The sequence below is a fragment of the Dipodomys spectabilis genome, unplaced genomic scaffold (genome assembly GCF_019054845.1).
Source record: "Dipodomys spectabilis isolate Male_0828 unplaced genomic scaffold, ASM1905484v1 ptg000053l, whole genome shotgun sequence".
In the NCBI taxonomy this organism is placed as follows: Eukaryota; Metazoa; Chordata; class Mammalia; order Rodentia; family Heteromyidae; genus Dipodomys; species Dipodomys spectabilis.
The window spans coordinates 15,350,344-15,372,281 of record NW_024870730.1 but is presented as its reverse complement, the minus strand read 5'-3'; the positions used below and the strand labels follow the sequence as shown (position 1 = coordinate 15,372,281).

The 21,938-nt window shown below is 38.5% G+C and overlaps 1 protein-coding gene across 1 annotated transcript in view; it reads right to left on the bottom strand.

Moving 5' to 3' along the window:
- Positions 1-343: 343 nt before the first annotated feature.
- LOC122107736 (serine/arginine-rich splicing factor 10-like) overlaps positions 344-21,938 on the bottom strand; it is a 41,226-nt gene continuing 19,631 nt past the window's right edge. Inside the window, 3 exon segments of the mRNA XM_042679539.1 lie at positions 344-438; positions 441-1,184; positions 1,619-1,751. Of these exon segments, the coding sequence (XP_042535473.1) occupies positions 344-438; positions 441-1,184; positions 1,619-1,751 (972 nt within the window).

The window sequence follows — 21,938 nt, the reverse complement described above, 5'->3', positions numbered from 1 at the left end:
GTTCACAGTTCTACCAAATATTAATATGAAATTTTAATAAGACAATGTTGCAAATTATGGTCAACCAAATCTTTTCACCAAGACTTCAAGAATAAAAAATGAGAATCTTTCCAAAAATATACAGAGACACCACAAATGGGTAGCTGCCCATAACATTAAACAAACCAGACTCTTAAGAGTGGCTACTCAATACCATATCATTTTAATTATAACCATTGCCTGGTTCAGAGAAAACTAACAAGTGTTTTTATGCATCATTGTAACATTGTATTCCCGATAATTTAAGTACCAAACTATGAATAAATGAGTGATATGTGCCTAGAAAGTATCATGGTTTATACTATCAGTGGCCGCTGGACTTAGGACTAATCCACGACCTTGAGCTAGACCTAGACTATGATCTTGACTGAGATTTGGATCTAGGTGGTTCTTTTTTCTTGATTCCTTTTCATATCTTGAGCCAGATTTACAATGTGTTTTGGAATCTGTTTTAGAGGTGCTTCTAGTTTTGGTGTGAGATGCCGACCTAGAACGAGATTTAGCCTTCATTTTTTTCTTAGGCTGGGACTTGGACCACGATCTTGAATTGGATTTCGAGCTTGAAAAGGATGGATTTCGGTGTTTGAATCTATCATTGTCGGAATGGCTTCTGCTACGCCATGGTCTTCCAGTCAGTTTACTGTTTCTAGGACTGTAAGATTTTCTATAGCTGTAATCAAAAGACGGACTTCTTGATCTCCTCTGCTCATGACTTCGGCTTCTAGAACGTCTGTATCTGTCATAGTCATCCCAACGTGAAGAGCTGTACACATTCCTCCCTTCCTTGGCTTTCATTTGGTTTGGTGTCTTCCGATCTCCCTGTGCAAAATCTATTTCAATTTGACATCCACAAATCCACTTTCTGTCCAAATTATGGAAAGCATCTTCAGCATCACGAACATCCTCAAATTGAACATAGACAAATCCTCTTGGACGTTGATCGTAGAAATCAAGTGGAACATACACAGCAACTATAGGGCCAGAACGACCATCTTCAGACCTGGTGTCGTCCACCACATTTCTGATCAACAGAGATGTGTTCGGGGACGCATGGACATGCAGCGAAGCCTCTGCCGTCCGCGGCTCGGCCCGCAGCTCCGGCGGCGGCGGCTCCCAGGACGCGCGCAGCCAGAAGGCTCCTCTCACTTTAATTTAAAACAAAAACACCTTTCTTTTCACCTCGTGTTTCCTCAAGATGACCTCATGGAATTCTCTGGGGAACATTGTAAATGTTGTCCTGCTTCCAAGACAGACATTCTTCATGATTCCTGCTAATACAGAAGGACCTCTATTTCAGTGCTGTTGTGAGAAGTGCAGCACAAAACAAAGGATTCCATGAGATAATTCAATGACAAATGTTTAAAATAAATGATCTCAAAAGCATTAATGCACTGGAAGGTTATGAAGTCATGAAGCAAGGGGAAAATGTTTTCAATTGGAAAGTTTTCAATTTTATCATTTTTAATCAGTAAAGAAGTTTTGGGTTATCTGAAAGAAAAGTTACTGATTTCTTTTCCTTTTTGGGAAGTTTCTTTCTATTTTTCCATGCAGGGTAAGAGCTATCATTTTTTTTTAATACCCTCCTTTTGTTTTATCCGGAAATCTGATACAGATTCTGTTGAAAGGATTTTCTTCCATTCCATTTGTTGAAACTGAAGTTGAGAGCCTTCTAAACATTGTAAGGATGCAGTTTGTGTATCAAATAATTTCTTCTGGAATAATCAAATAATTCCATATGGAACCAGAAAGAAAGGATAAAGCTTTTATTGATTGAATTCAGACACTGATTTTAGGTGCCTGGTTGGGACCATTAGGGAAGATACTGAAGAGGATGAGTGAGATGAGGCAAAATGAGAAATTCCTCAGTGGTCCATGTAGGGAAATACAAGGTGACGTGCTCAAACTCTGCAGACATTTCATTCCAGGAAAAATCTCATCTTCTTCTTTTCCACCTGCTCATATTCCCAGGACTCCAGCTCCTCATCATTCTCATACAAAGCCTCTCAAGGACTACAATTCTGCTTATCTCGTTTTTTTATACATTCATAAGAGATCTCTTTAAAAAATACTGTATTTTTTCACACCTCTTACTGAGAAACCTCTAGTAATAACTTATCAAATAAGACTGCCGGCTTGAAAGGTAAAAGGGGAAAATACAGATTAATGCAGACAGATTCTAGTAAAACCTAAGTACAGTAAACAGAAAATAAACACAGAAGATGAGTCCCTCAGGTTTCTGAAAGGTGTGAGTGGCACCCAAATAGACCAACGGTATTAGAAGAGGGAAGGTTGCTTTGAGGAGAATGACAGCTAGAATGAATGAGGAACATTTGTTGTGAGACAGATTCATGGCAAGACTGATATTTGATGAACCCTAAGATATGTATTTACATGTTTTTTTTCTTTCATGCATTTGTTTCTAACACAATTATAAGATTATTTCTTTGTTGCTTTGTATGTCCCTCCCCCACAGTATAACCCCTGCTTTCACTGTATTTGATGTCGGTATAATTTGTGGAGGGGAAGGGGAAAAACAAGTTGTTTAAATAAGGATACAGGTGGACCTGTTGCAACAATGAGAAGTACAAGTTGTCATGTCAAAAATGAACTTTACAACTTGGGGGGGGAAGGAGGCTTGGGTGGGGGGGAGGGAGGATGGGAAGGGATGGAAGGGTAAACAAAGGAGGAGGCTACAATGCTTGATAAGAAATGTACTCACTATCTTGCCCATGTAATTGTAACCCCTCTGTACAGTATTTTCACAATAAAAAAAAAGACTGATATTTGAAATTGATTTATAAACTACTGGGTCTTACTCCTAATTTAATTAATATTTTTGTTATACAAACAATTGCTTTTTTTTTTTTAGAATATTATGATGTCTCTTTGGGATTGCCCAGACAAAATCCGTTGGAATTTCTATGAAAGGCTAACTGTTGCTAATATAGTCAAGATTTCTGCACAACATTATTCAGCTGAAGTCTTTCATATTAAATTCTAAAACCAGTCAGAATATATTTGAGTGCTGTCCTAGGGAAATCTTATTAAGTAAATATTAAATAATGATGGAAGGCAATGACACATGTGAACTAAGTAAACAGTATGTATCAGGAATTCTAAAATAACATCATTTTCGTATTCTGCAACAATTCAAGAAATCAACTCGGCAGTATTTAAACAAATAAGCATCTTTATTCTTTTTAGCCCATGAGTTTCATAACTATATAAATAGTATTAACCTGTTTTTGGATAAAGAGAAAGAAGTAATTAGAGGTATTCTTAGGGTTATCTAGGTTGCATAAAGAGATATTCGGGTGCTGGGAAGACTTGAAAATCTATATTAGAGTGGTATCTTGGGTTTCTTTAACTTACTCAGGAGCATATAGATCTTGTGTTCCCTTTGCTGTTGATTTGATGGTCATTCTTTAGATTTGTTGTTTGAGTTGGACTCAGAACATTTATTTTAAGCCCTGATTTGATGTCATAAATCTCACATCTTTACTACACTATATCCCTTGTCTCTTTCCTGCTTACATTTGATTTAAGAAATACCTTTGTCAGGTTGTAATAAATGTGAGCCTTGCCTAGAAATAATGTGTCCTTCTGATGATGGATCTTTTATATCTCTGGCAGTAGTGGGACTAAGGATTGGAGTGCAAACTAGAATAAGGTGTACATGGAGAACAGAGAGGCATCTCAGCAGTCACTGCAAGGTCAAACTGGAAAAAAATGTAGAGGCAAAAAAAGTCAGTAATAATCTTGCTCCTTCTCCTCCTCCACCACCATCACCTCCTTCTCCTCCTCCTCCTCCTCCTCCTCTTACTTTCCTCCTTCTTATTTTAGCTTCACGAGCTTAGGATTTTCCTCAGGACACAATTTTTGTACCTGGTCCTCTACCATTTGAGCCACACCTCTACTTCTGGCTTTTTACTCATTAACTGGAGATATGAGACTCTGAAGTTTGTCTGCCTGGGTTGGTTTCAAACCTCAAACTTCAGAGCTTAGCCTCCTGAGTGGCTAGGATTATAGTCACCAGCCACTAGTGTCCAGCTCATACTGCATATTTTAAATATAGAATTTTCTTTTTTTCTCTTTTCAAAGAATGGAAATAAGAATACACCATGAAATTAGAATGCTATTTTCTTTGCAACTGAGTTTTTCAATGATAGCCTCACCATGATCTCATAATATATCAACACACAAACTTCACCTTCAGTTTCATAAAGGTTACCTAAAAGTCACTTAAGTATTTTCATTACCAACCCAAACTAGTTGATACCTGAGTTCCTCACATTAAACTCTAGGCACTTGTAGGTGGTTCCTACAATATCAACCACTGTATCTATGCATCAATGTGGCATCCGACAAATGGGAGTTTCAACTCTGTAAGGACCAGTTCTCAAGGGATAGAATAAAAATCAAATAAAGAATATAGGGCTAGGTGTCAGGCACATTGTACCTATCCCAAATTTGCCAGTGGTAGACTGTTTGGTTTCAATCTTACTAGGTCTATAAAATAATTTTGATGGCTTTAAAAGCTTTCTTTCCAGTTCTAAATTTCTTTAAGGCTTGGATGAGATTTCAAAGAGCTTGTCTATAAGCTGAACAATACTTGTATTCTGGAAAAGCATGGATAAATCATAAACATCTATCTTGGAGGAGAATAATTGGTGGATTTTGCTTTCTAGATGCACAGTAAAGTCAAGGTGCAGTTCATGGTGGAGATAACACACATTTGAAATGTCAGTCACTACCTTGTCACAAACCACAAACATCTGTGACATTCTGGTTGCTTGCTAACTTTGCAGCCTTCAGGGAGTTTTCTTTGCATGAGAGAGAGGGAGTGAGACACACACAGAGAGAGAGAGAGAGAGAGAGAGAGAGAGAGAGAGAGAGGAAGAGGGGAACAATGTAGTTACAAAAATATACTCCATGCTAGTGCTCCTTACCAAGAAACAACTGAACACAGTAAAGTCATCTCTGGACTAAGTTACAATATGAAAACATTTTTGTGACTTTCTTGTGTCTATAAAATTGAGTGAGAAACAAAATCAATGTCATGTAGGAGGTATGTTTTCAGGCTCTGCTGGGCTATAGAAAGTTAAAAGGAAAAAGAAATCAATCATTTTTGCTTACTGGTTACGTATACACAGCGTGATGAAGAAATGAACACTTAATGCCTCTTTGTAATAGCATGTGATTTGTAAGTTACTGACCACATTCCTTTCCTGTCTCCTGTCTCCCAGAATGTGTTGTATCTTTACTATTTAGTGAGTTCTTGACCAGGGGAGCTGTCAGGAAGACAGCAGGTGTGAGTAAGGAGAAATGTAATGATTCAGTACTAAACAATTAAAATAACCAGAAGACCACCTCTAAAGGAGGTAATACTAAATAGTCATGTTGACATACCAAATACTAAATAGCTTTGTTGAGATGATATATTTTTATAGAACTGTGCCTGCAACCATCTTTAGTTACTTGCTACTTGTTACTAGTTACTTTAGTTATATCTTTAGTACTCTGGGATTGATGTTAAAATAAAGAGTAAAGAACCCCATACAAGCAAGGTTTCACAGTCCATATATTGATTATTTCCTGGGCTGACAGGTTAAGAAGCTGATAGCTTGCCTTCACTTCGGTGAGATGAAATTTGGGTAAATGTATAAGAGTAAGTAGATACGTTGGAGGGTCATTTTGACCTTTTGGTCTGCCCAGGAATCAGGTCATGTGTATTTCATTTGCTCATGACACTTAGCAGACTTCTAGTCTCAGTAAAGGAAGACAAGTTGACACACACATATTTGGTTCAAGGACAGTGGATTAGAAAGTGGATATGTAGGCTATGCAGAGACCATACTCTCAGTTTAACTTGAGTTTATGAAATACTGGTAATGAAAACTAAGCACTAATAAAAGTACAAAAATATTGATTCTATTGATTAAAGTATCTGCTAGGCATAAGGTCTCATTGCTTCAGGTCCTTTGCATTGTAGCATAAAGGTATCAAGGGTATGATTGATGACCGGGTGTGGTGGCTCATGCCCATAATCTCATCTCTTAGGAGGGAAGTTGAGGGTATAATTTTCAGTTCATGACTAATTTGGGGCTATGTGCAGGGTTCCGCTTCAAAAAGAGAAAGAGAGCCAAATGCTGGTGGCTTATGCCTACAATCCTAGCTACTCATGAGGCTGAGATCTAAGGACTGTGGTTTGAAGCCATCCTGGGCAGGAAAGTCCTTGAGATTCTTCTCTCCAATTAGCTACACACAAAAAAGCCAGAAGTGGAGCTGTGGCTCAAGTGGTAGAGTACTAGCTGTGAGCAAAAAAGCTCAGGGACAGCATCTAGGCACTGAGTTCAAGCTCCAGGATCTATACACAAAAATATAAAATAAAATAAAAATAAAGAAAAGGAAGACATGGTTGCATCTCATTGCAATCATTGCATCTCATTGCATATTCACTAACATGATCAAATTAGAGTACAAGTGAGATAGCAGGAAAGCAGGAGAGATGTACAAGGTACCACATCCATGGATCAGTTTCATTGCCTTTGGCTAGAGACCTTCTGGAACCAAAACCAGAAAGGAGGAAATAGACTATCCCATGAAGGCTCAATGAAGACACTACAGGAATTTGAGAGGGGTAAAGTCACAGAAAGGCTGTTTGTTTAACTTAGACTAAGCCCAGATTTTTATCTTAAACTATTGTGACTGCATATGCAGGGTACAGACAACCTTTATGTAATGACCTTTTTTTTTTTTTTTGAGCTGTTTCCTCCATGATGCTATATCTTACCGCTCTTTTTATAGTAAGGTAACAAAATAGCTTTAATGAAACCAATAAAAAACGATTCCTTCTGCAAAAGACTGGTAATCTTCAGCTTGCAATATGAGGCCCTGCAGTTCTGGGTCACTGATGAAGGGAATTAATTGGTGTTATCTTAGAAGCATGGGAGGGATTTCCTCAGTATTCTATGTGAGTGAAAGAAGATTATTAAGAACCTTGAACAAAAATAGCAATATAATTAAAAAATAATGTAAATGCTCTGCAGTTCAAACTCAGCCTCTGTTATTGTCCATGTGGAGGCTCTTGACAAGAGGAATGTCAAAGATTTTGTTTTTTAAAAACTCTCATGTTAATGTTTAAATTAAGCACCGATTATTTTCGTAGAACTAGCACAACTCTGAAATGATGAAAGCTACACTATTTTGCTTGCTTCTTCCCTAAACACTTTTTTTTTCTCAAAATCTGGTAGATCTACATTGTATTACTGGTAGCAAGCATTTACCTATCAGTGGCTTGTAGGGATCTCAGGAGCAATTTGAAAGGACACTCAGACCTCCATGCGTATCATAGGCTTCTGTGAATCACAATGTATCTACTATCCTTTGAATGTAATGAGGACCTTGGTTCAAGTTTAATTTACAAATCTCATAAACCTTATTAATTCCAATATTAGAATAACTTCTTTATCTCCTCTCAGTCGTTTCTGTTACCAGTAACGCAAGTAACAAAGGAGACTGGAGGAGGTGATTCTGATGCCTGTCGAGACTCTGAGTCTTGCCTTTATACCACTACCATTAGGTTCAATACTCTACCTTTTTTTCCTATTTTTTTAGCTGAGTAATAAAATGTGTAAACTAGGTTCATAAATCTGTAGCATACTACCTAACAACTTTTAATACATGTATACTCCTGGGAAATCTATGCATAGATTAACTATAGAATATTTCCAGATCTTTCCGTGCCCCCTGCCAACTAGTACTACTGTACAGATACAGATTGACCTCACTGTGGCCATCTTGTTGTAATTGCTGTTTTGTCTTTCACTTGACCTTTGCAAGCATTCCAAATCTTAGAGAACAAAGTCATTAAGACTATTAATTGACGATGACATGTTAATAATTTAGGGGAAGCATGTATACATCCCGGTTGGTAAGGCCCATTTTATCTAGCTCATCAGACAAATACCTTCTTTCTACCTCTATGACTTATACTTGTGGAAGTTTCAGTTTGTGGTTAGTTGACTGTACTTCTTTTGGGCCTGTAGTAGGGTAGTAAATCATGGTAGCCACATGGTAGCAAAACTGTTCACCTCATGGCCTGGGCATAAGAAGAGGAGGAACCTAGGGGCCTGTTATCCCTTTGTGTAGCATGCCTCCATCAATCAGAAAATTTCTCACTAGGTACCACTTAAAGTTTCCATCACCTACTTAAAGTGTTAGGTTAAGGACTAAGCTTCCATCACATGGGCTTTTGGAGATTTTCTAGCTTCAAATTCTATTGCACACTCTGTGATCTTGGATTTTTCTGCCAAGTTCTTTGGTATCGCAGCACCTGTTATCTGTTCTCATGCACTAGATTTTCTTGAAATGTCTGTCTAGGAACTAACCATCATCATTTAATCCCTTTACATACACTCTTAACGTTCATGTCTGGCTTCTCTCAACTACATGTCATCAAGATTTATCTAAGTCATTTCATTTGTTGTTGATTTAATATTTTTCTGGTGCTATAATATCTTTCACTGTTTTATGTTGCTGGCATATATTTTTGTTCATTTATTCTTCAGTTGAGGTATGTTTGGATTCTCTCCATTTTTTTTACTCTTGTAAAAGACCATCTAGCTCTGAACATCTATCTACTATGTAACTATCTATGCATGTATCTATATATAAACATTCATGTATCTGCAGAAATGGAGGGATAAATGCTGAACAAATGCAGCAATGGTACTCACTAGACACGATGTTGAAAATGAACTATATACTATATAACTGTGGGTGGGGATGGGTTGGGGAGAACTGGGAGTGAGAGAAGAGGTAACATTATCCAAAAAGAAATGTACTCTTTACCTGACTTTTGTAACTGTAATCTCTTTGCACATCACCTTTATAAAATTAAAAATTAAAAAAAAATCATGTATCTCATGCGTATAACATTCAAGTATTTTGAGTCTACAACTAAGTCTGGGATTTCTAGATCATAATATGCTAGGTATATTATGCAGCTAGGCCAAGAGAGGAGTTCCTACTCCAAATTCTAAGCTCCAACTGACATGAGTACAATCCTTTTATTGGGTATACCACAGGTGGTTTGAGTTTTGGTTTATCCCAATGGTTATAGTTTCTCAAAAATTACTTGTAAGCTGGTTCTGGCAATACTAGCTTGAGCTAGTTCTGATAGTGGCAGTTTTCCTAACTAGTCTCCCTTTTGTTGCTTTCTAGTATGTATGTGTATGTACTAGCAAATATTATTTTAGTGAATTATGAGGGGCAGTACATACAGAATAATTTGAACACCCTGCTGTTAAGGTCTGGAGCCTGCCTAATTTTGAGAACCATCCTCCAAACAGCTCCTGGAAAACTCTGATAACAGAGGGCCCCCTGTTCAAACCACATTTCCTCAGGGGAATCTTGGGGGTCAAAACAGATTTTTTTAACTTAGGAAATTTATTTTTAGTTACATCATGAAAACCAAGTTTAAACCAAAGTTCAAATACAGAGATCTATTTCTCCATCATTCTTATGCCCATGAGCATCTTGCACAGGGTATATAGTGAAAAGAGAACAAAGAAAAAAATTCTTCTTTGGACTGTACTATAAACATTATAAAACATAATTTTTAACTTCAGAGAGAGTACCATTGTTTGTTATGTTGACAAAAGGTGATCTTTACAGGAATTGTATATATACAGTCTAGACATCCATCCTACAGGTTTTATACACAGTCCAGCCACATCAGCCATCACCAATACTCGATTCCAGAAGGCTATCCTCAGCTTCTGCCAAGTGTGGGTTGGTCATCCCAGGAGTGAGTAAAGCAGGGCTGTTGTCTTCCTCTCACTTTGCATTGCATACGCCACTAAGCCTTTCTGATTACAATGAGAAACACAGGGACACAGGGACACAGTTCTGCTTGGTGTCCTTTCCAGTCTTTTATTCAAGGTGGCCTACAGCTTAGAGAACAGAAATAGTATACAGCAACAATTAACATTTCAGTGTTAATTAGTTAAAAAGGTAACTATCTGAAGAACTCTGACAAAAATGGACACTTAAAATGAACTTTGGCTTAGTTTTACATCACAAATTTTCTTCAGTGCATTGACTTTGACCTTAGGAAAAAAGTCTTTAGATCAGTGTGCAGGCATTCTTATACCATCTGCTACCTTCCTGAACACCCTGAGACCCTGAGGTCTCTCTAAATTTTTCGCCTTTGGAACAGACATTTAAGACGATTTTCACTCTCCAAATTCTTTCTTATCTATAGGAAACCACTTCTCATTTATTCAAGTCCCTTTGCAAAGCCTTTTTCTTTGGTCTGTTGAGCCTGATAACTATACCATCGACTGATGTGAGCACACACAAGAGTTGGGAATCTAGCAATCTATTAATAATATTCTAGCAAAGATTCCAGTTTAATCCTTCCCTGCCCCATCTCATAATACTGGGTTACCAAAGAGACTTTGATCAGGGAGCCTCCACCAACCTCCCTTCTGATGTTGAATAGGCTAGCTGGACCGGTATTTACCTCATCTCCATTGACCTCATGTTTCTGGAGAACAGACACAGTTACAGGGCTCCACTGGAACAATACTGAGAAAATGAATTATCAGAACACCTGGAGCCAACTCTGGCCACTTCTGAAGCTGCGTGGGAAGAACTTAACAGAAGAAAAGGCCAACCAGTCAGAAAACCATCTTCAAAGACCATTAATTCCCCATATTAAAACCAAAGCCAGACTCTAACCTCTCAAACTGGAAAGGCAGAACAGAAATGAATTGAGATGGCTTAAGCACTATCTTCCTGTAGTATCATCTATGTAGTCTCTTTCTCTGCCATGTTGCTTTAACAAACTTCCCAAGTCACCAGTCTTGTGAAGTCCAGTTGGATTTGCTAAGCCTGAGCCTACTATGCAGGCCTGAGGTACCAGTCCACAGCCTTGGGGTCTGGTTCCACTGGCTGAGGTGAGGCTGATGGTGGCAGGCTTTCAGCCAATGGCCCAGGCATCCCTACCAGCTGTGAAACAGAGTTGCTTCTTCTTCAGGGTCACTCTGATAAATGAGCTTCTTTTCCTTCTGAGGCCCAGATTTTTTTATAACTCTGTATACAGGGCTTGTGAGTTTATGCAGAACTGACCCAAGATGGCAGGCCCAAGGCAACTGATAGCCAGGAGTCTAAGTCCTGGTTGACCAGGCTCACCTGTCACCAGACAGTAGACTTTCCTAATAGTGGGGACATGGAGGGTAACTTTTGGGGACCAATCCATACCAAAAGGCAGCCCAAGGCAGCCATTCCATAGACCAGGGGGTCCAAAGATGCCTACGGAGTCATCTTGCTTTTGCAATCACTAAATTAGCCCTTAAAATTTTTTTTATTGTGAAAATACTGTACAGAGGGGTTACAATTACATGGGCAAGATAATGAGTACATTTCTTATCAAGCATTGTAGCCTCCTCCTCTGTTTTCCCTTCCCATCCCTTCCCATCCTCCCCCCCGCCCCCCACCCAATACTCCCCCCCCCACCAAAGTTGTAAAGTTCGTTTTCGACATAACGACTTGTACATCTCATTGCTGCAATAGGTCCACCTGTATCCTTATTTAAACGATTTGTTTTTTCCCTTCTCCACAAATTATACTGACATCAAATACAGTGAAAGCAGGGGTTATTAACGTGGGGGAGGGACATACAAAGCAACAAAGAAATCATCTTATAAATGTGTTAGAAACAATCACATGAAAGAAAAAAAAATTTGAATACATATCTTAAGGTTCATTTCCCTAACATCAACTTATCTGACCTTTTCTGCTTGACTCAGACATATACTAGCTATTGCAAATAAGGGAAACCATGGGACCTATGTTTCTTTGGGCCTGGTTCAACCTCCCTAGCCATAAAAGAAATGCAAATCAAAACAACAATGAGATACTACCTCACCCCAGTTAGAATGGCTATAATCAAGAACTCTAATAACAACAGATGATGGAGGGGATGTGGACAGAAGGGAACCTTACTGCATTGTTGATGGGAGTCCAAACTTGTTCAACCACTTTGGAAAGCAGTATGGAGGTTCCTCAAAAGACTCCACATAGAGCTCCCCTATGACCCAGCAATCCCACTTTTGGGCATTTACCCAAATGTTTACAAACAAGACCACACTATAGCTACCAGCACGACTATGTTTATTGCAGCATTATTTACTATAGCTAAGATATGGAACCAACCCAGATGCCCCTCAGTAGATGAATGGATCAAGAAAATGTGGTATATATACACAATGGAATTCCATGCCTCCATCAGAAAGAATGACATTGTCCCATTTGTTAGGAAATGGAAAGGCTTGGAAAAAATTATATTAAGTGAAGTAAGCAAGGCCCTTTTTAAAATTATTAAGAGTGAGCTGAGTCAGCCAGGTGAGCCTTGAGCCTGAGCCTGAATACCTGGTCTAGTGGGTGATGGGATTACATGCAAGGTCACCACACCTGCTTCTACTTACAATCTACGATTGTTGGTTTTGAATGACTCCCACCTAGATTCCTCCCCATTTTAGTGTCAGACAAGAGAGATTCACCCGTGTCATTCTCCTGGCCATGCCTCTCACAGGAGCTTAGGTGCTTCTTGGCTGAAAAGTGTTATGAGACATGAATCACCATTATGGCATATCAAGTCTCCATGGAACTGGAGGTTAGGGCTCACTTGGACTCTGTAGCTTTTGGCCTTGGAGACACAAGTAGTTTCACGGAAACATATTCATGAACGAGGCTAAAACAATCCCTGCCCACACTTTGGGAATTCCCTAACCTGGTGGCTGTCTGTAAAGAGAAGTCCTGAACTGATGAGTCCTAAAAGATGGCTCTAACTTGGCGGCTGTGGTTAGAAAGGGCCATGGGAGTTGACTAGTTTCCCTTCTGTCCTATTGGACGGGACAGTTGGATTAGTTGGTTGGGTCAGAGAAACCTGATTCAGAAGCAGAGGTGCAGAGTTGGTTCTCTCGCCACTGAATCTGAGTGAGTATCATCTTTTGGTGTTGCAGGCTTCCAGGAGAAAGAGGACCCAAAGAGCAATCAGCTAGCCCCGCCTTGTTCAAACCTAGGAATGTCGCTTGCTCCTAGATGAGCAGAGGCCTGCACACGGGGCTCAAGGGGCCAGGACAGTTCTTGGTTCCTGGACATATCACCAAAATGTTGCAGGAAATGATGGGAAGGCTCCAAACACCACTTAGAAAGTTGGAGAACTTAGGGTTATTATGCTGCCAGGCCCAGAGGAGTGTCTACTCCAAACTCTGAGCTCTGACTGATAGGATATAAGTCTTTTATTGGGTAGAACACAGATGTATTGGGTTTTGATTTACCCTAATGGTTATAGTTTCTTGAAAATTACTTTCAAGCTAGTTCTGGCAGTATAGCTTGAGCTGGTTCTGATAGTGAGAGGTTTTCCTTATCAATAGGAGAGATGTGGGTTCAGTTGACTTGTTTCCGACAGCAAAATGTCTTATTCTTTTAATTGCTAGAATTATAATGAAACACATTTTTCCCTCCCAAATTGTAGCACGAGTCTTTTTCATCACAAGTTGCCAAGAATACGGGAAGGGCAGCATCTATTTCATAAAGATATTTGAATCCTGACAAATTGAAGTAAAATAGTACTTCAATGGAAGGCATTAAAAATGTTGGCAAGATTGATCTAAAACACTAATTGTTCTTATAACAGTCTTCAGATGACTCAGAGTACAATTCTATTTTCATCACTTTTGGTGAAGTGGACATTGCTCTCGGCTTCTCATTTTGTAGGATTTTCTTTTAACGAATATGTGTATTAGTTGTTCGCATTAATGGGATACAGTGTGGTACGTCTACCTTTGCCTTTAATATGTTGATCAAATCAGGGCAAGTAGAATTTCTCATCATTTCTTCATATTTAGAGACTTTGAGCCCCTTTTCTACATCTTTATAAAATGCAAAATAGGTTATTGTGTGATATAGCCATCTCATTGCCCTGTGGATCATCAGAACTCTTCCTTCTTTCTTTTTTTTTTTAAATTCTTTTTTTTTTTTTTGGGTAGGGTCGTGGGACCTGAACTCTGGGCCTAGCACTGTCCCTCAGCTCTTCAGCTCAAGGCTAGCACTCTACCATTAGAGCCACAGCACCACTTCCGGCTTTTTTCTTTTTGCTTATGTGGTGCTGAGGAATCGAACCCAGGGCCTCTGGCATGCAAGGCAAGTGCTCTACCACTGAGCCACCTTCTCAGCCCCTCTTCTTTCTTTTTAACTATGTCTTGAAATTTATTATCCACCTTTAACCTTCCTTCCTTATCTTTCCTAGGCTCTAATAATTGCTAGTCTACAGTCAGGCCAATTAGTTTTCGCTTCCACATATGAAAGAGAAAATATAGGCTTTTGTCTATCTCTGGCTTATTTCATTTCATGTCTTTCAGTTCCTATGGATGACAAGATTTCATTCTTCTAGTTAAATAATATTTCATTTTGTATATGCTTATGTTTTTTAATCTACTGATAACCCTTCTTCGCTATTAGGAATAGTGCCATAATAAATATGGTATGTAAGTACCTCACTTTATGCTAATTTCATTTCCTTTGAATTTTACCCAGGAGTGACCTTGCTGGATCATCTGAGATCTCTTTTCAGTTTTTTGAGGAACTGCTATACTGTTCTCTAAAATGGTTGTCCTAATTTACATTCTGACCAACAGTGTTTATAAGTACCTTTTGCTCCACCTCTTGACTAGCATGCAATTGTAGTCTTCCTGAGAATACCCATTCTAATTGTGATGAGATAATCTCTGAGTTTTGATTAGCATTTCCCTCATATCTAAGGATGCTGACCACTTTTCCCTGTATATTTCTCATCCATTTACATTTCTTTCTTGTTCTTATTTATTTATTGCTGGTATCAGGTTTTGAACTCAGAACCTGTGTGCTCAATACACAGATACTCTATCTTCAAATGGAGCCATGTACCCAAACCTTTTTGCTTTTGTCATTTATAAAATTTTATTATAAAGGTAATTTACAGAGAGGTTAGAGTTACATATGTCAGATGCTGAACCTATTTCTTTTTGAACAGTGTTACTCCTCCCTCATTTTCTCCTAGTTTTTTCCCGCTCAACTCCCCTTTTGATTGATTGATTGATTGATAGATTGATTGATTTACTTACTTACTTATTTATTTGATCGTGGGGCTTGAACTCTGGGCCTGGGCACTGTCCCTTAGCTCTTCAACTCTAGCTCAAGGCTAGTGCTCTGCCACTTGAGCCATGGCACCAGTTCTGGTTTTCTGGAGATTAAGAGTCTCATGGATTTTCCTGCCTGGGCTGGCTTTGAACCATGATCATCAGATCTCAGTCTCCTGAGTACTTAGGATTACAGGTGTGAGCCACCGACGCCCGGCCCCTTTTGTTATTTTTAATTTTTTTTAATTTTAAAATTTTATTGAAAAGGTGGTGTATAGAGAGTTACAGTTACATAAGTCAGGTAATGTGTATATTCTCCCTCTCTTATTCTCTCCCAGGTTTCCCTAACCCCTCAAGTTGTATAGTTCAATTCCAACATAGTGTCTAGTGGGTTTCACTGATGTCCACCCATTTCTGTGCTTCCCCTTCCCCTCCCCAGATCAGATAAACTTATGTACAAGACAAAGGGCACAGAAATTTTAAAAAAAGTAATGGAAACTTTTTGTTATTTTTTAAAAAGGTTCTTCTATTATGCCTTGAGATTGGCCTATTTACATTTCTAATACAGCCAGGATGACAGGCATTTGTGACTATGCTCAGCTTTTAATTGATTGAGATGGAATCTAGAGACTGTTTTTTTGTCTGTGCTGGTCTTTAATTATGATCCTCCTAATCTCTACCTCCCAAGTAACTAAGATTACAGTTCTTCCAGTTCATTTGTATTTCTTTCCTTGAGAAATACCTAACTAGAACTTTTCCTGTTTTTAGTTATATTACTTAGTTAGATTTTAGTGTTTTATGTAATCTGATATTAACCTTTAGTCAGAAGCTTTAGGCAAATATTTTCTCCCATTCTGTAGGTTGTGTCTTCACTTGACTCATTATTTTCTTTTTGCTTCAGTGCCACTTTAAATCAAAACATTTGACTTTTAAAGTACTATTCTTAGGATCAGCGGTACCGGAAACCTATTCCAGTCTGTGAACATGATTTTTATTTGATAAATGCCTATAGAAAAAGAGATCCACTTTCTTGATGAAATCCCTAGTAGCAACATATTCTTTTCTCAAAAGGATATATTACCTTTCCCCATGAATGGCTATGCTACTATGTTTACAACCCCTGGCTTTGTCCTAAGACCTTCTGCTGTTTTTTTTTTAACATTTCTCTGTCCATTTATCATCAAGGTAGAATCTAGTTCATTGCAATAAGCCCTGGCCCAGAAGTCATTCCTCTCATGAGTTGTTCTTTTATTGGCTGTGGTTTCTTATTCTAATTAAAGGATGAGAGTTTTCTAGTAATGTTAGCCAGCATTTCAGTCAGTCCCTCTCCCTGATATATACTGATATTACTTAATCTTTTCCTTGTCTTCTGAACTAAGACAGCAGTTCTTTCCAAAAATGAAGAAAGCCTCAGTAATTCCAGCATTTCTTCTCACTGGGAATTTTGACATTCAGAAATTAGAGATTCCTTTTTGTTTTCCTAGAAGTTTTGTTGGCAAGTTATATGCAGCTAATTTTTCTAAAATGAAAAACACTGTTTTTATAGAGAAAAAAATAGAATGGAACATGACATATATCTTAAAAGATTCCAATGATGTCATAGTTTATTTCATTAACATTATTGTTGATATTTTGGCTTTCATCGATAGTTAACATTTTATATTATCTGATAGGGAAGTATTATGAAACACCTTTAAGCAATTCAAGGTTATTTTCTATGTTCTTAAAAAAAAGTCTTCCCTTTTTTTTTTTTTTAATCCTTGGCATAACAGTGAAATATAGGTCTTGCCTGACAGTTGGTCAGATGACTGACTTTGACATCTATATACAAATTTGAACAAATCCCCTCATTCCAGATCTGCAGTTGTAAATTCAGGAATGTACATTAGCTTGGTTGGAAAGGCTACTAGGAGTCCTCTCCATGCCAAATCTTTGTGGTCATGTTACACATTGCATGACCATACAACTATACATCAATAATACGTATGAGGATCAGATGAGATCATCTTTGGAATATGCACAAACTAAACTACAAGCCAGACTACTCTAGTTTTACATGTCCTTAAGTTTTACTGTCTATAGCTTTGACCTTCAAGTAAGACTGCTGAGCTTCCATAAACTAGTATGAGTATAGACCTAAAAGCTAATTATCTGCCTAACAGATTCCTGGTTTTCTGTGCAAGCTGGATAGCTAAATGCTCCTGGGAATTTGAATTCATCTATATTCTCAGGGATTTAGACTTGTTAGTCTAAATCAATGTGGTGATTTCATTTCTTCTCCAGTAACTCAACTTTACATAAAAGGCAGTACCGCAGGGTTTTGAAACTAGAAGAACACTGAATGTCTGCTACTTAGCTTTCCATAGTGGTGCCCAAATTACTAGAGAGGACAACTTAAAGGGAGAAATGATTTAATTTCAGCTCATAGTTTCAGAGGCTTCAGTCTGTCACGCCAGGTAGGGAGAGGCAAAACAGAACAGCTTTTATAATGGCAGCCAGGAAGTAAAGAGAAAGCACGTGTTAGTGGGCTTTCTCCTCTTTTATTTCATCTGAGCCCCTAGCCTACACTATGGTGCTATCTACTTTCCGAGTGTAGCTTCCTGGACTTAGCTAATCTTCTCTGGAAATGCCCTCACAGACTGACCTAGATGTGTGCTTTACCAGTCTGATAGGTGCCTCTAAATCTAGTTAAGTGGGCAATCAAGATTAGCTAGCACAGAAAACAACCATAGCAATTAAAAATAAATAAATAAAACCCTAGCCTTTGGTTAAATTGGCTCAAATTTCCAGCATTAGTGTTACTTTTTAGCTTCACTATTATACACACTATCACAAAATCAGGAGACACATAGAAATTAGCAGGAAAAAAAGACTCACCGTGAAGAGATAAAGCAAAGAAAAATTCTACATTCAGGTGATCTGGACTTTGGAATGAGTGGATCACATATGTAATCCTAGCTACTTGAGAGACTGAGAGTAATAGGATTATAATTTGAGGCTGACCTGTCATAGATGTGAGAGCCCTTTCTGGACCAATAGCTGCTTATGCAGTGGGTGTGTATCTGTCATCCCAGCTAAGTAGGAGGCTGATATTGAGAGGATCACAGTTGCAGGCCAGACTGAGAAGATGAATTCACAAGACTTTATGCTAGTAGAAGCCTGCATTTTAACTGATCTAATAGATGTAAAGATTCATTATTTTTAGTTATCTTTTCTCTTCAAACTACAGCTAGAGCTATATACTGCTGCCCTGGACTACAAATGTATTGTGAACAAAGACCATTTAATTTGCCACTGAATCCCCAGAGGAAAGGAATACAAGAAAAAGAAATACGTTCTGGACACACTGAATTTAAGATGCTGCAATATGTTCATGAGTTGATGTGCAATAAACTTAGGGGTCTGTGGCTCTAACCTCAGAGAGAACTTTGGACTGGAATGTAAATAGAAAACATGGCCATTTGGCTGGGGATTTAGGCCATGGCTATCTATAGAAGTATGACTCAGGACTGTGCAGAATAAGGGGGTGAGACAATCTAGAGGAGTGGACATCTGAACTCATGGCTCATAATCTTGGTCCAGAAATCCCAGCATTTTTATTCTTCCTTTTCTCCCATCCCTCTATGAATTAGGTTTCCACTTACTACTATTTCTACACACAGTGTTCTACCTTCCTGGCTTTCAATATTTTGAATTTCCATATCTCAAAAACTCAGTGGCTGTCTGCTTCCATGATTAGGTATACCTCTAGTTCTTTGGATTTATAAACCTTTGGTATTAAACTAATATTATTTATTTTCTCTGAGGTAAATTTAAAGCATGATACTTGTAATTAGGAAAAATATATTTTTTTTTGGATCCGGTCGTGGGGCCTGAACTCTGGGCCTGGGCGCTGTCTCTCAGCTCTTCAGCTCAAGGCTAGCGCTCTACCACTTGAGCCAGGCGCCACTTCCGGCTTTTTTCTTTTTGCTTATGTGGAGGAATTGAACCCAGGGCCTCAGGCATGCAAGGCAAGCGCTCTACCACTGAGCCACCTTCCCAGCCCAGGAAAAATATTTTTAAGGCTTTATATGATTAAAAATTATAATTATCCTTTTTTTGATAAGAATTCAGCTTGTGTAAAACTTTTAAATACATATGTGTTAAGACTTGGAGAAAATCATATTAAGTGAAGTAAGCAAGACCCAAAGAAATATAGGTCCCATGGTTTCCCTTATTTGCAATAATTAGTATACGTCTAGGATAATCTTATCAGATAAGCAGAAAAGCTCAAACACTATGTACATATGACCATATAAGATGATGCTAAGTAAAGTGAACCCCAAAATATGGACACAAGAGGTTTTTCTTTATTGTTATTATTGTTTTTTGGTTGGTCGTGGGGCCTGAACTCTGGGCATGGGTACTGTCCCTCAGTTCTTCAGCTCAAGGCTAGGGTTCTACCACTTGAACCACAGCACCACTTCTGGCCTTTACTGCTTATGTGGTGCTGAGGAATCAAACCCAGGGCCTCATGCATGAAAGGCAAGCACTCTAACACTGAGCCACCTTCCCAGCCCCTGTTTTATTATTGTTTATTATGTACTACATGATCTTTTTGTTTCTTATGTATGTTCTTTCCCCCCATGGTATATCCCCTGTTGTCACTGTATTTGATTTTGGTACCCTGCATCTTGTATATACATTTATCTAATTTGGAGAGGGGAAGGTAAATAAAATGCTGAAATAAGGATACAGGATAACCATTGTAACAATGATACTCAAAAAACACTATGTTGAAGAAAGGTCGGACAAATGGGATTGCATGAAGTTGCAGAGCTTCTGCATGGCAAAGGACATAGCTAGCAAGATCAATAGAAAGCCCACAGATTGGGAGAAGATCTTCACTAGCCATACAACGGACAAGGGTCTCATATCTAAAATATACTTGGAACTCAAAAAATTAAATCTCCCAACAACAAATCCTCAAAGAAACAACTGCCCAATAAATAAGTGGGCAAAAGACTTAAAGAGAAACTTCTCTGAAGAAGAAAGAAGGATGGCCAATAGACACATGAAGAAATGCTCAACCTCTCTAGCCATAAAAGAACTGCAAATCAAAACAACATTAAGATCCCACCTCACCTCAGTTAGAATGGCTAAAATCAAGAAATCTAATAACAACAGATGCTGGAGGGAATGTGGACAGAAGGGAACCTTACTGAATTGTTGATGGGAGTCCAAACTTGTTCAACCACTTTGGAAAGTAGTATGGAGGTTTCTCAAAAGACTCCACATAGAGCTCCCCTATGACCCAGCAATCCCACTTTTGGGCATTTACCCAAATGTTCACAAACAAGACCACACTAAAGCTACCAGCACGATTATGTTTATTGCAGCACTATTTACTATAGCTAAGATATGGAACCAACCCAGATGCCCCTCAGTAGATGAATGGATCAAGAAAATGTGATATATATAAAAAATGGAATTTTATGCCTCCATCAGAAAGAATGACATTGTCCCATTTGTTAGGAAATGGAAAGACTTGGAAAAAATTATATTAATTGAAGTAAGCCAGGCCCAAAGAAACAGGTCCCATGGTTTCCCTTATTTGCAAAGTCTAGTATATGTCTGAGTCAAGCAGAAAAGGTCAGATAAGTTGATGTTAGGGAAATGAACCCTAAGATATGTATTCAAATGTTTTTTTTCTTTCTTGCCATTGTCTCTAACACATTTATAAGATTATCTCTTTGTTGCTTTGTATGTTTCTCCCCCACAGTATAACCCCTGCTTTCACTGTATTTGATGTCAGTATAATTAGTGGAGGGGAAGGGGAAAAACAAATGGTTTAAATAGGGATACAGGTGGACCCATTGTAACAATGAGACGTACAAGTCATTATGTCGAAAATGAACCTTATTGCTGGCAAAATTGGTTAACTACTTGTAGAAAACTAAAGCTAGATCCTTATATATCACCCTGCACCAGAATCAACTCCAAATGGATCAAAGACCTCGAAGTCAAAGCAGACACTCTGAAAACATTACAGGATGGAATAGGAGAAACCCTAGGTCTCCTTGGCTCAGGCGGAAATTTTCTGAATAGAGACCCGGAAACACAACAAATCAAAGAAAGGTTGGACAAATGGGATTGCATGAAGTTGCAGAGCTTCTGCATGGCAAAAGACATAGCTAGCAAGATCAATAGAAAGCCCACAGATTGGGAGAAGATCTTCACTAGCCATACAACGGACAAGGGTCTCATATCTAAAATATACTTGGAACTCAAAAAATTAAATCCCCCAACAACAAATCCTCAAAGAAACAACTGCCCAATAAATAAGTGGGCTAAAGACTTGAAGAGAAACTTCTCTGAAGAAGAAAGAAGGATGCCCAATAGACACATGAAGAAATGTTCAACCTCCCTAGCCATAAAAGAAATGCAAATCAAAACAACATTGAGATACCACCTCACCCCAGTTAGAATGGCTATAATCAAGAACTCTAATAACAACAGATGCTGGAGGGGATGTGGACAGAAGGGAACCTTACTGCAGTGTTGGTGGGAGTGTAAACTTGTTCAACCACTTTGGAAAGCAGTATGGAGGTTCCTGAAAAGACTTCACATAGAGCTCCCCTATGACCCAGCAATCCCACTTTTGGGCATTTACCCAAATGTTTACAAACAAGGCCACACTAAAGCTACCAGCACAACAATGTTTATTGCAGC